General features: G+C 29.5%; 1 protein-coding gene across 1 annotated transcript; it reads left to right on the top strand.

Annotated features, from left to right (window-relative positions):
- Window positions 1-739: 739 nt before the first annotated feature.
- LOC110639194 (prohibitin-1, mitochondrial) lies at window positions 740-7,274 on the top strand. The gene is made up of 6 exons (XM_021790035.2): window positions 740-903; window positions 2,034-2,222; window positions 5,039-5,155; window positions 5,863-6,033; window positions 6,400-6,612; window positions 6,867-7,274. The coding sequence occupies exons 2-6, from the start codon at window positions 2,046-2,048 to the stop codon at window positions 7,059-7,061; spliced, it is 873 nt and encodes a 290-aa protein (XP_021645727.1). The 5' UTR covers window positions 740-903; window positions 2,034-2,045; the 3' UTR covers window positions 7,062-7,274.
- The last annotated feature ends 7,921 nt before the right edge of the window (window positions 7,275-15,195 follow it).

Below are 15,195 nucleotides of genomic sequence, written 5' to 3'. Positions count from 1 at the left end.
CTTCCCAATAGATACATGTTCAATTTGACCTTTCCAATTTCTAATTATATGATTACACAATTTTAACTATTGATGAACTATAGATCCTAATTAATACATATGCTAGCCTTCTCTAGAGAATATGAACGTGGCCACCTCATTTGTGCAAATACCAAACTAAAAAGTTCTGAACCAAATGAGGAAGCCTTTGAACATGTAAAATTATAATTTTATATTAATTTATCTATCAATTAGCTTTCGAAAATCCAAATGGTTAACTTGATTCAATTAAGAAAATATATTAAATTTTTATTTTAAAGATTTTTTTATTGTAAAGAATTTCTATTGAAATTTAAGACTTTATTTATTTTGTAAAAAATAATTTATATATAAAAAATATTTTAAATTATATATATATAAATATTTTTATATTTTTATAAAATTATCAAATTTTAAAAATAGAAAATAAAATTTTCTCTCTTAAAAGAAAAGGTTATTTTCTTTAAAAATAATTTAATATTCTTTTTGATAAAAAAATATTTTTTAGTAATTAATTTTTCTGAACATCTCAAAGCATTAGAAAATATTTTTTTAAGATAAATGGGTTAAAATTTGAGATTTTATAAAATAAATATTTAATTAATTTTATGAAAATATTTAATATTGTTTAAAAAAATAAAAAAGCTGAAAACAAGTTGGGTCCATTACAGATAAACGGGCTCTTCCTTTTTATGTTCATTGAAGCTCAACAAGGCCCCAAACCCGCTAAAAACCTCCCTCTTTCTCTGTCTCTCTCGCTAGTCGTTAAGAGGCCCTATACCATTTTCTTTTCTCGTTCCAGGGCTATAAACCCTAAACCCCTTCCCTTTCTTTCTCTCTCTCTCTCTCTCTCTCTCTCCACCTCGAGAAGTAGAAGGCTACAAGGTGTGTGCGGATTTTTTTTTCCCTCCTTTTATTTTGCAGTTCTTGTTTTCTTTTTTAACTTTTTTTTGATGATCTTGTCTTCCATTTGGTGTCAGTTTTTCTTTCAATTTTTTTTTTCTGGGAAAGGGGAGAAATCAACATTTTTGTTGTCAGATTTTGGTTCCAGGAGGCTTAATTCATTGAGTTGGGTTCTTTTCATTTAATAGATATCAAAACAACTGAGATCTATTGGTATTTTGCAACTGGGATGATCTTTTCTTGATTTATTTATATATTCGTGTTCGTGTGAGAAATTTTTGGTTTAATTATCCTCTAAATCACAGAGTATGTCCTTTATTTCTGTAATTCCGTTCAATTGGTTGGTTGGTGTGTGCCTAGAAAAAAATGTATTCAATATTGGAATTTTCTTTTTTTTTTTTTTGGGGGGGGGGGGGGGTGTATTTTTGTATTCTACATTAATTATATGACTACTGGAATGTTATTAGGCAAACAGGAAATGCTTAGTTTTTAAGTTGAGGATATTTTGATGCCATATATGCGCTGGAATGTGCAAATTTTTGTTGGGATTGCCTCCATGTGCATGTGTTTGTTGTGTGAGAGAGATGGGTAGTACTGTCATCCAAATGTACTCCTTTCAAAGGCTGTATCAATGTCCTATAACAAATTTTAAAAGTAAAATGGCTATAGAAGAGTAGTAAGCAAGAATGAAAATAGATTCCTCTTGCTTCAATGATTGTTAAGTTCAAGCCAGGATTCAGGAGCAAGTAACATGTTACAAGTTTAGATTGGTATATGTTTCGTCTAGTTAGATAGTATACCCATTACTAGAAATGTTGATTTCTGCTCACTAGAGTTGTGGAGGTTTGTACATGGAGTTACCCATGTATTTCCTCTAGCAGAAGTTGACTAAAATTACCTTTATGCATACTTTGAAGGGAAATATAATATATATTTGTGCAGTGCATACATGGCATTTTCTTTCTAAGAGTTCACACTGGCCTATCCATGAAAAATCTTATGTTTCCTTTCACATCCTTGTTCTCATATTGCAGCTTGTTTCCTCTCACATCATTTTTTATTACTTCTATTTTATTTTTACCCTATTAACATGAAAAATGCTATGCTCCCAGCTTTTGGAAAAAATGAATTTCAGCAAGGTCAAAGTTCCTAAGGTGCCAGGCGGTGGTGCAGCCTCCACTTTGCTTAAGCTTGGTGTTATTGGTGGGATCGTTGTGTATGCAGCTGCTAATAGTCTCTACAATGTTGAGGGAGGGCATCGGGCCATTGTGTTCAACCGTATAGTTGGTGTCAAAGACAAGGTTATTACTTTATTATACTTCATATTATAATTTGTGAAGAAGTTAATATCCAACAAAAACTTTTTCATTAAATCTGACTTCTCATAAATTGTTTTGTGTTGGTCATTTATTTTCCTTTCCCATATTTTTCCAATACCTTTTCTATTCTAATAACTTGTTATGTTTATTAAGCATTCTTATTTACTAGCATAACACTGGCACTATGTAGTGGTTAAAATTTTTTATTTTAATAGTATCCTTAAGATAATATATTTTTAAATTAGATAAAGAAATTATATTTAAATAAAATATTATTATTATAACAAAATATTAAATATAAACATGTGTAATCATAAAATATATACGTATAATAATATAAATAAATTGTAGAAGTCAAAAAGCATACAAATGTTTATAATATATTAAATCTGATTTAATATATATTTATATAAATTGATTTCAAAATGTTCCCCAATAAATGATATTTGATTTACATATGTGTTATATTGAGACTACTTTATCCTTATAAAAAAAGATTAGCAATTTAATTTAATTGTATTTCTTAATTAGTATTTTTTTATTAATTTTCAATTCATGCAAAATAAGATACCTTTAATATTAATAAAAATATTTATTTTATCAAACAATTAAAATTCAAATAGCCATATAGGTATCCTAGTATCAGTTGAACCATTGGATTCTAAAATAAAGGTCATTGTATCTTTATTTTCTGTACTAATATCGTTATTGTTTATTTATATATCTATAAAGTAAAAAAGAAAAAAAAACTATTAATGCATAATTTAGACAGTATGAGGTATATTATTTTTTTTCAAGCTTGTTTAATTTATTGAAAATATTAATTATTTGTTGATATATAAAATTAAGTTAAGTTGATAATTAATAACTAATTGAATTAAACAATTAGTAAATAGTATATTAACATTAATTTAAAAAAAAATAATTTACTTCTCAAAAAGAAAATCTAATGTAGAAAGTGAGACTAACTGAAAGAAATAATGTTATTGGGTTTATCTTTTATGAGGAAAAAGTTAAGTCCTGCATGTAGTGAAAAGAAGAAGCATACATGAGGGGCCAATACTGAAACAATTGTAGACACACAGCCTCGGAAATAGAGAAAGAATAGAGGCAATTCCAAAGAGGCAAAGGTAAACATTGTTCAAACATTGTAAATTACAAAATTGTAGTAGATTGAAAAGTAGGCAGCATAGAGTTAGGAGAGTAGAAGAACTATTCAAAAAACTGTAAATTGTATAGAAATGCATGGGAAAAGCATTAAAAAAACTATTGAAAGTACTATTCAAAAAGTTCATTCCATTTTAATGTAGTATATATTTTCTACTTCCAAATATCCTCATTTCTTTTTTGTTATTGTTTTAGTGAAGTTTATGATATATATACTTAATTTGTCATGTCATTAAGCGTTAAGAAATATGTGGCCTGGTGGTGAATATTTATGGTCTCTATGCAGCTGCCTTCTAGTTACCTATAATTTTCCTCCATTGATGCCACTTTCAATTAACACCTCCCCCCTCCCCTCCTCTTAAGAAAAGGCTCAGTAGACACTGAAACAATCATGAAAATAATAATAATAATAATAATAATAATAATAATAATAACAACAACAACAACAACAACAACAACAACAAAGTCTCCATGGTCCTCTACTAATTTGTCAGTGAGTGTTTTTAAGCTTTAGATGCCTTTGTTCTTGTTGGATGGAGTATACTTATTAAACCCGGCCCAGAACTTGACCCGGCTAAGAGATTGAGTCAAAAAGTCACTAAACACAAGTGGGTCAGCGGTTCAACCTGTAGGTTATTAAAAAATAAATTAAATATATATTAATTAAATATTACACATTAATATAATTAAATAAGTTTAATTAACTAAATTTTATTTTAGAATCAATATTTTAACTTTTATCAAGCTATATTTACATATATATTAATAATACTTTTAAATTTTATGTAAAAAGATTAAAAATATTTAAATTTTAAATATTTTTAATTGCAAAATTTACAATTGATATATAAAATAAAAATAATTTTATAAATGAATAACTATCTTCTTAATATTTATGAAATATTAACTATATATTAAAAATTAAAAAAAATAAACATACCATTTTTTTAAAATTTTTTATATTGCTATAAATAAAAAGATAATAATATATTATTCATTGACTAAATATAAATTTAAATTTTTAAATATTAAAATATCAATAACATTGATATATTTAAAAATTTTCAGTTAAAAAAATTTTAAATTAACTGGGTCAATGGGTCACTGGGTCATCTGGATTTTTTCGGTTAAACTTCTTATCTGGTTCAATAAGAGAACCGGCTCAATTTTACGTTCAGGTCACTGGTTTACCTAGTCAACCTGCCGGGTCAGTTCGGGTTTTATAACAATGGGATGGACCATACCATGCCTTGATCTCTTCTGTGGGATTTGGTACTGTGACAGCTACTAGCACCCAGACGTTCTTCTGATTATTATGTTCTGTATTGTGTTGATAACATTGTATATTCTTTTAGAGGCACTTTAATTCTTATGGCCTCTCTTGCATGGTTTTTTGTTGGTCTTCATTGTCATTGATTGGGGTTGTGCAAGAGGCACTGATTATTAGAAGGCCGAGTTTTAGTGCTCAATTGATATTAGCAATCTTTTCAACTTATTCTGGATGATATTGTTCCTTACCATCATTTGATTTGTGTTCTTGATACTGCTAATATTTTTCAAAATTTTACTCTTTATTTTTTAATTTCTGGATTTTAGTAATTAGTAGGACAGTGTGCTTGTTGAATGTGCAGGTTTACCCTGAAGGGACACACCTTATGATTCCATGGTTTGAACGCCCAGTCATTTATGATGTCCGTGCACGGCCCCATCTGGTAGAGAGTACTTCAGGGAGTCGTGATCTTCAAATGGTAAATTTATTCACCCTTTATTTTTCCTTCATTTATTTTATAGCAAGTTGATACAAAATTCTTATTTATGAGATTTTTTTAGCTGATGCACTTAAAAACATGTTGAAAATTTCCGATTTTGAAATCTCGGCTGGACCATTTTTTTCATAATTAGCTGTTCCAAAATTTTATAACCAGGGCCATATTTTGTCCTATTGTTTCTTTTTATTTTTCCTTATATTTTCCTACTAAAGAATTTTGATAATGATATGTGCCCCAGGAAAATTATTCGACCTCCTTTCATTCTATTATTTGCTCCTTTAGTTCCCTGACCCCGATAATTTGCTTTTCATAGACTTTTTAATCCCATGTTCAGAAAACCTTGGAAGCTTACTACCTGACTTTGAACTTCTCCCTTTTGCTTGTGCATGATTGCATATCTTAGATGTGATGTGACTCTTTCCTTCCCCCTCCTCTCTCTCTCTCTCTCTCTCTCTCTCTCTCTTGTCTGTTGTCCACACTTACATTATATATATATATATATATATATATTTCCTTGCATACCTGAGGATTTGGTGCTCATGGATTATAGTTGCTTGTTGATTTGTGAATGATGGATGTATTTTCTATTATATGTGCTTATTTTTGTTTTCTCTATTGCTGTTCATATTAAAAATCCTTAAATAGTCCAAGCATTTGAAACTTTGAGTCTTAAAATTTCTGTACAGGTTAAGATTGGGCTTCGAGTTCTTACTCGTCCTGTGGCAAGCCAATTGCCTACAATTTATCGAACACTTGGTGAAAACTATAATGAAAGAGTTCTGCCTTCTATCATTCATGAAACATTGAAAGCTGTGGTTGCACAGTATAATGCCAGCCAGCTTATTACTCAGAGAGAGGTAATGAATTCTAATTGTTTGGATTTCTGGCGCAAATTAATATCCTTTGTTCCATTCACAATCACATTCTTGTCTTAAAGTGCACAATGGTTGAATTTGTATAAATTCTTCACAGTTCACATAATCATGTATGCATGTGCATATTGTCATCATTATTTTCTGGTGCTTTTTTCTTTTACGAATTTTCAAGCATCATTTCCATTGTTACCATCGTTTTCACATTGCTACTAGTAGACAAACACAAAATCTTCATCAAATTTTGAATAGAGCCTCCATTACTTGTGGATTTGTGATTGGTCGCTGCTTGCCTGTGGTTGATCAGGCGGCATCATAGACTGACCGCAGACTGACCTTGGTATTTTGTAGGCTGTTAGCAGAGAAATACGGAAGATTTTGACAGAAAGGGCAGCCTACTTTAACATTGCACTAGATGATGTGTCCATAACAAGCCTGACTTTTGGGAAAGAATTTACTGCTGCAATTGAAGCCAAACAGGTGGCGGCTCAAGAAGCTGAGAGGGCTAAATTTATTGTAGAAAAAGCTGAACAAGACAAGAAAAGTGCTATTATTAGAGCAGAGGTGAGAAAAGAAATAAGTCCACATCTACTTTAATTATGAGCCATTGCTGGGAAAATAAACAAAATTATAGATTAATCTTCCAGGTTTATCCTTGGCCCTGGCACCAGATTCTATATAGAAAATTAGTTTGAGAGGCTAGAGTGGGGTGGGGAGTGCAGAATCTTTTTTCTTAGTTTATTTGCATTGATTTTTCATGATTGTTAACGTGCATATTCACAACCCCATCAAATTATTTCTGCCTCTGTGGTTGACAGGGAGAGGCTACAAGTGCCCAGCTGATAGGTCAGGCTATAGCAAACAATCCTGCATTTATCACACTTAGGAAGATAGAAGCTTCAAGAGAAATTGCTCAGACAATCTCAAATTCTGCCAACAAGGTTTTCCTTAATTCAGAGGATTTGCTGCTGAACCTTCAAAAAATGGAGTTGGAGGTTCATGGGAAGAAATAGGCATCTCTTTCCTCTTGTCTTGTGTTTTGTTTCCAATCCAACATCAATCAATTGGGAATATTTTCCTGAACTAGAAAAAAGATGAAATGTGGAATTTTTTTTTTCTTGTTCATTACTCTCTTTTGATGGATGTTCTGAAACTTGGGGATTAAATTCTACATGAGAATCATCAATGGAGATCCCTAGGAACTACTTGGGATATTTTAATTGAAATTATACTGAGTCTGATGCTTCTTTCTCGTCCCATTTTCATTGAAATAATTAGTTGGGTTAGATGATGTAAGAATGATGGAATCTGATTGGAAATTTTCAAATAGTGTCGTCTAGATGATCAGCATGCATTAATTTCCTCATTGCATGTATGCGTCAACCTTTTTGCATATCAACTACCACAAGCTTTGTTCTTTTGTCCCACGTGATGCATCCTCAACGACCACTTTTTCTTCCTAAATAAAATTCTAATAATTTCGTATATTAAAATTTTTAATACAAATAAAGTAATCTGAAAACTACTCCTTTATTTAAAGTTAAAAAATATATTCACTTGCTCAGTTGTTTCAGATTTTTTTATATAATTAATTTTAATTATTGATTCCAAATTAATTCAGATTTGATCACTCAATAATGCTCTGTACTCCATAAGCCGAGGGTGAATTTAAATTGAAGTGAGGATGGTAATCGAGGTATTAAATAACAAAATTAATAAAAATATTAAAATTTGTAAAAATCTATAAATTAACATTTTATAGAATTAAATAATAAAATAAAATATAATTGGTTAATGGAATTTTCAATTTTCCTATAATATAGGCGTGTGCATGTAATGTATATGTAAAAATGGGTAAATTATATTGACAATATCCTAATTTTATAGTATGTAATAGTATAATATCCGAATTTTAAATTGTAACAGAAAGCCCTCTAACATCAAAGAATGTAACAATAAATACTATGTTACTTATTCCAGCAAGTTACCTGGTATTGTGTTGACGTGGCTCTACAACGTGGGAGCTTCCTTCAGCCATATGCTTCTCTCTCGTCTAACATGGCGTCTTCCTTAAAGATTCCCTTGACTTTCTCTCTTAAAAATGTCATACTAATTTTTCTCTCTCTTCTCTTAAGCCATGTGTGTATATATATATATATATATATATATATATATATATCTCTCTCTCTAAGCTCGTCGAAGAAGAAATATCAAAGAATCTTTTGCATCTAAATTTCACAACTATGAGAGACAAAGTTTGCCAAAAGACGAAGGTTGCCATCGAAGAAAAAAGGTCAAACAATCTTCAAAGCAAAGGAGCTAAAAATGTCACTTTTCAATGGTAAACGGCTATCACCAAACGGCATTCTTTTAGCTGATGTGATGAAGAAGCAAACCTGACAATTTCTTGGACTAATGAACACCTAGGAAGGAGGTTCTATAGTTGTCCTACTTATGGGATAAGTGGAAATGAATTACAATATGCATGGATATTGATTTTTTGCTTTTAATTTTTTATTTTTTTGAAAATGAAAGATGATATTTGAAACATTTTTGTAGGTTGTGTTATGCAGAGGAGAAATTGTTGTAATTTTTTTGAATGGGCTGACTCAAAATTCACAAGACAAGTAAATGATTGTTGGGTTGTTAAATCGAACCAACAAAATGGAGAAAGGGAAGCAAAAAAAGAGGAGATGGAATGAAAGAAGGAGAAAAAAGGATTTCAGTGAATCCTTATATTTTCACTGAAAGGAATAAATAGTCGTCCATTTATGTCGAAAAAAGTAAAAATAATTGAAAGCAACAAACCAAATCACATTTTACCTGTATAAAGGCAAAAAAAGAGAGATTTTTCCCTAACCCATGACAATAAAAATACAAAATGGGAATAACTGCTCTTCTTTGACCTTCTTCCTCACTCTTCGTTGTCGCAAAACAAGAAAAGATAGGAACGCATAGCTTGTATTGAGATTGAGGGAAAAATCCCTCACTTTATAAGGAGTAAATCCTTTTTGATTTAGAGAGCAATGTTTATCCAAACGAAATCATATGAAAGCCCAAATAAAATCTAAATCTTAAATTAGTCAAATGAGATCAAAATCTATCGGAGAATAGGGTGATATTAACGGGAGAAAGGATAGAGCATAGAGGGAAGAGAACGGCTTTCATGGAAGAGAGAGATCGTGTTTCTTTAATTCAATTGCCACATTGAAAGAGACAGAATATTAAAGGGTAAGAAACAATGCTTCATGTTGGCATGCCATGTCATTATATAACCGGTAAACTGGCTACAGGAAGTAACATGGTGTTTATTATTACATTCTTTGATATTGGAGAATTTTCTGTTATAATTTAAAGTTTGGGTATCTTACTATAAAGTTGGGGTACCATCAGTGTAATTTACTCATATAAAACAATTACGTAATCACATGAGATGGGGGGTGAGGGGAGAGTCGATGTACATGGTGCCGTTGCAGATCGTTCAGTTCAACTTTTTTTTTTTTTGAAATGGATCGGTTAACCATCTCCAGAATATATACTTAATTTTCCATGTAAGAATTTTCACAATTAAATAATTGTAATTATTAATTTTTTTAAAAAATATTTGATAATTATAAATTTTTAAGTTATAATTATACATTTACTTATTATTAATTTATCATTTTATAAAAACTATCTATCTCATATGAAATCAAAAGAATTCATAATCATTAGAATCAATTGATATTTATACTGACTTAATTCTCTTTTTTTCAATTTAGGTTTAAAATTAGCTACACAGTATTAAATGGGAAAATATCACATGCAATCTTTCAACTTTTCAAGTATTTTTATAAAAACTATTAGATATTAATTTTTTTATAAAATTCATTGAATTTTAATTTAATTTAATAAAAATTACTGTGACTAAAAAATTAAAAATTTCTAAGTTAATTTGTTGACTTGTCAACTGTTTTATAAATAAAATTACATTATTTTATTATTTTCTTAAAAAAAAAAGATGCATAAAATACATTTAACTACTCTCCTTGTCATCAAACCCTCCATTTCTTTGTTTCTTATTCATCATGAATAACTAATTAGATAATTTTATTTATAAAATAGTTAACAGCTTAACCAGAAAACTTTAAATTCTATATTATAATAATTTTCATGAAATCAAATTAAAGTTCAGTAAGTTTTATATAAGAAATTTAATTATCCATTACCAAATTCACATAAATAGAGTTAATGGTAAAAAAAATTATATATTCAACCTTAATTAATTTGACATTATTATTATTATTATTATTATTATTATTATTATTATTATTATTATTATTATTATTATTATTATACTTTCTATGTCTCATAACGACGAGTTTACTTAAAAAAAAAGATGAATATATTTTTTTTATCTGTAGAAAATTATAAATTATTTTCTTTTCTAAATAATACTTTATTAATGTATATGAAAAACAATAGTTATATAATTAAATCTATCTTTTCTTTTTTATTTGTCTCAAATTATGTGTATTTATTAATTTATTAATATGTCACTATTTAATATGCATTAAAATATAAAATCTATTAATATTAATAAGAATACGACTAAGAGAGGTCGAACTCATATGAGAATAAATTTATCAGCCTTTAGATTAAATATTTGTATATATATTTATACATTTTATATGTACACTTTCTACATACATCTCGATACAAATATTTAATGTATCATTGATAAATTTATTTTTATATCATTTAGGACTTATATTAGATGCATTTTTTTAAGAATAATTAGCAGTATAAATTATTTAACTATTAATGAAGCAATATAAATTAATAAAAATTAAACAAATTTATTGTTTTAATTATATTAATTATATATTTTAATTCATGTGAAAAAATAAATAAAATTATCTTTAAGAGACCGGAAGAATATGAAATTTATATATTTATATAAAGTAAGTAGAGTTTTTATTGGTGTTGCCACCTATGAAGTTTTTCTTTTGGTTTTGTCACATGACATTTAGAGAGATAATTATGCTTTATAATTATAGTAAGTATTATTATTTTTTATATTAAGTATTTAATTCTATTTTTATTTAATTTTCTTTTTATTTTACTTTTAATTATCATTATTGTTGTCATTATTATCTCAATTTCTTATAATTAAATAATTAAAAATATTATATATATTTAATTAATATTTATTTAACTATGAAATTTATATAATTTGTGTATCTAAAAATTAATAAAATAATATAAAATTATACTATAAACAATAATATTTATCGTGACCATATTAATAGATTGATACTATTTATTAATTAACTAATGTTTAATTATTTCGCCTGTAACACCCCAAAATTTTATTATTTATGAGTATTTTTGGTATTTTAATTTTATTTGAAATTTTGAAATTTTTCTGAGATTTTTCGGATTTTAAAAATCAGGTTCGATTTTCCGAAAATATAAACTTTGATGATTTTTAAAAATTAATTTAAAGACCACGTGGCAAAACTAAAAATATATTTGGAGTCTACGTATTTTTCTAAGTTTTCTGGAATTTTTTCAGAATTTTTGGACCTCGTTTTCGGTCCCGAGGCAGAGTAAAAATTCAAAATTTTGTATTTCGAATCGAACGGATCGGATCGGACCGGTCGAATCGGACCGGCCCTTTTCCTTCTTCCTTTTTCTTTCCCCGCGCGCGCGTCCCTCTCCCCTTCTCTCTCTCTTTTCTCTCTCCTCCCCTCCCCTGCCGCCCGCCTCCTGCGTCCTCCTCGCGCGCTCCCGCCCAGCCTCTCCCAGCAGCTCAGCCCGCCGAAACGCCCGCTGCAACGCCGCCGGCCAAGGCCAAATCTCGGCCAAATCCGGCCGATCCGGTCACCGATTGGACCAGGTCTTATGTCCAAAACCATCTACTCGGCGAGAGCTTTCCATAGACACCAAGAACGCCGAAATCCATCGAGCGGATTGTCCGATTTTAGCTCGGGAAGATTTTAGCCTATTTCGACTTTTGGGCTAGATTTCTCGAAAACCGTGAATCCCACGAGAAAACCGAGGCCACTAGCACGCTCCATTCGTCGAGAGCTTCGCAACGACATAAATTTCGAAATTTTCCGACACCGTTTTTCGGTGGGTCCCACGAAACTTTGCAGTGTATTTTCGAGCACTAAATGAGCTTAGAAAATTCTGAAAAATTTATGTACTAACCCCCGTGTTATGGGCTTCGTGTAGGTATCCTCGATTCGCGGAAATTCGACGATTGGCCGATGCGCAAATTTGGGCGGACATACCGTTCTGGAAAAGTCTCGAATTGAACCGAGGTTTTGGCTAGCCCCATTGTCGACGTCGGCGCGTTCCTGAAGTCGGAATCGGCAAAGGTAAACCCGAACCTTGTTTTTACGTAATTTTCTAGTGCTTAAATAGGATTAAAAATCCATAAAATATTCGTGGTAGCTTAGAAAATTACGATTCTTTTTGCAATAGCTTAGTAATATTGCTAAGGACCGCGGGGCAAAGTTTTATAATTTTTAGAGCTTGTTTGGGCAGTTTTTGCAAAAATGATCAATAATAAGGACTAAATTGAAATTTTGCGTATTGTGATTGATGACTGATTTGATGGGCCCAGGAGGGGCTGTGTGATATGATTGAACTGTTGATATATGGATTGTGAATATAGAAGTGCGTTTTTAGCCCTTTTGCAGGTTGGGTAGGTCCTAGGTATAGGGGAGACTCTGCCGGATTTTCGGCACGACTTAGGACGTACTTGATATTTTTCTTTGTTTGTATTGAGTCAAATTTATTAAATAGATGTAATGTAATTGTCAGGTGAGCCGGGACAGCCTTCTTCCTCCGCCCAGCCGCCACAGTAATTTGTCGTCAAGTTTGTGAGTAGAATATTAATTTTAATTGTAATTTCGATATTATTATATGTTCAGCATGCCCATGCATCACTTATATGCATATATTTATGTAGTTAAACTCTAGGCACGATTTTTGATGCATTGATAAATGTTAAAGTGCCATGTATGTTGTTGTGGTAATTTGGAGCAGTGTGCGTGCGTTGGCGTGCGTGTGATGTGGTGTGGACTATGGATAGGACGGGTAGACACGGCTTGAGTTCTTCGGGACCGGTCCTTGGGGTAGACACGGCTTGAGTTCTTCAGGGACCCGATTTGGTATTTAAGTGGAAGTCCGAAATGAGTTCTTCACGCACCGTGTTGGATTTAAGAGAGTCAGATAGGATCAGCTCCCATATATTATGATTGATGTTACAGGGTGCGTGAGTGCTCCAAATTACCTTTTTGATGTTATGATGTGAAAATGATGTGGATGTTGCATTTCACTCTACAGGGTGCATTAGTTTTAGATAGTTATAGAGATTATGGTTAAAATTGATATTTTACTCTCTGAGTCGAACGCTCACTCCTGTTCAATATTTTTTTCAGGCTACAGGAGGATTTTATTTTTGGTTAACCTGCTTTTCTCCTTCGCAGGTTGTTTATCAATATTTGTGTAATTTTATTTACTCCTAGAATTTCCGCATGTGTTAGAAGTATTTATTTGATTATGGTCTGTAATATTATTATCATGTTGGACCTGTAAACGTATAATGATATGCATGTTTGATAGATTGGATGAGGGAGCTGAGCTCCCATTTATTATTATGAGGATATGAGTATGTGAAGGGTGAGTTGAGCTCCCCAATTGAGTATTTATTGTGTTTACAGGTCGGGTGAGTCGAAAACTCCCCGTTGGAAAGTCCATTTTATGGCCGGACTCTGTCCGTTTGTTTTCTTGAAATTGGGCCCAAATGGGCCTCAGCATTGGGTAAATGAACAGTTAGGCTTACTACGGGCCTCGGGGGCTTTAGGCTGGCCCAGGTCCTAGTGCCGGTCAGGTCCATAGGTTGGGTCGTGACATCGCCCCTTTATTTTTATTTATTAGTTAAAATTTTAAAATGTATATATAATTCTAAAAATAACCACCATGGAAAAAATAACTCTTTAAGAAAAAATCTATCTATATATATAAAGTAAACAAGTTTTTCTCAGTACTATCACATAAGATTTCAAATGAATTACAATTATGCTGAGTGACAAATTTTAATTAAATTTATTGGTGGAAATTATTTCAATATTTCCTAAAGGATTATAATTAAAATTGAATTTATTAATAGTAATTATTTCAGTATTTTCTAAACAGCTATAATATATAATTATTATTTAATTTTATTGATGGTTATTATTTTATTATTTTTTAAATAGTTATAATATATAATATTATTTAATTTAATTTTTTAAATGTAAAAATTTTACTATTTAATTAATTTAATCTCTCAAATTCTGGTAATATAGCAGCATCAAGGTTACTAAATAAATAAAATATTATAAGTAAAGTAAAAATTACTTTCCAAATATAATATTTCCTTACTAAAATAATTGTTCAAATTTCAAAGCATACAATTTTTTTTATCCAAACTTTCTATAATAATAATAATAATAATAATAATAATAATAATAATAATAATAATAATAATAATATTTTTTACTTTAATTACTCAATTAAAATCTAAATATCAATCCTAAATTAATTTTTGACTTTTCAACTCTAAATAATGGTAAATTGTTTATGTATTTCCTAATTTAATTTTTTAAATACAATCCAAATTTTATTTTTAATTAATTTAATTTTTTAAATTTAAATAAAAAAAAATTAATTATGTTGAAATTCAATTGATTTTGTCAGTTTAAAAGAGTTAATTGTCTTTAATTTAGATAGTTAACTATCTATTAATCTAAACTTTAAATTATATTAATTAATTTTAATTTTTTTTAAAAGAAAAGAAAAAAAGACCGACAATAAAATTTTTTTCTACTTCAGAAACGGCTATAATATATAATTCTTTAATTAATTTGATCTTTTAAATTCAAATAATCTTATTATTTATTTATGAAAATTAAATATTTGAATCTTTATAAGAAATTAATGTTTAAATTTTTTTTAAATATATTTAATTATTAAAGATAATGTAACGTCAAAATGACTTTGGATATTTTACTAAATAAATAAAATATTATAAATAACATAAAAATTACTTTCTAAATATAATGTCTTCTTACCAAAATGATTATAAAAAAATCGAAATGTAAAATTTTTTTA

This window comes from Hevea brasiliensis, chromosome 7 (assembly GCF_030052815.1).
Source record: "Hevea brasiliensis isolate MT/VB/25A 57/8 chromosome 7, ASM3005281v1, whole genome shotgun sequence".
NCBI lineage: Eukaryota > Viridiplantae > Streptophyta > Magnoliopsida > Malpighiales > Euphorbiaceae > Hevea > Hevea brasiliensis.
Note: the sequence above shows the minus strand (reverse complement) of the source record. Positions and strands in the feature narration are given on the sequence as shown.

What these genes read in the sequence shown, in the direction of transcription:
- LOC110639194 (XM_021790035.2), top strand. Translation starts at nt 2,046, where the DNA reads ATGAATTTCAGCAAGGTCAAAGTTCCTAAGGTGCCAGGCGGTGGTGCA. An exon ending in AGCTTATTACTCAGAGAGAG is followed by an intron (nt 6,034 to 6,399) that starts GTAATGAATTCT and finishes GGTATTTTGTAG; the next exon opens with GCTGTTAGCAGAGAAATACG. An exon ending in GTGCTATTATTAGAGCAGAG is followed by an intron (nt 6,613 to 6,866) that starts GTGAGAAAAGAA and finishes TGTGGTTGACAG; the next exon opens with GGAGAGGCTACAAGTGCCCA.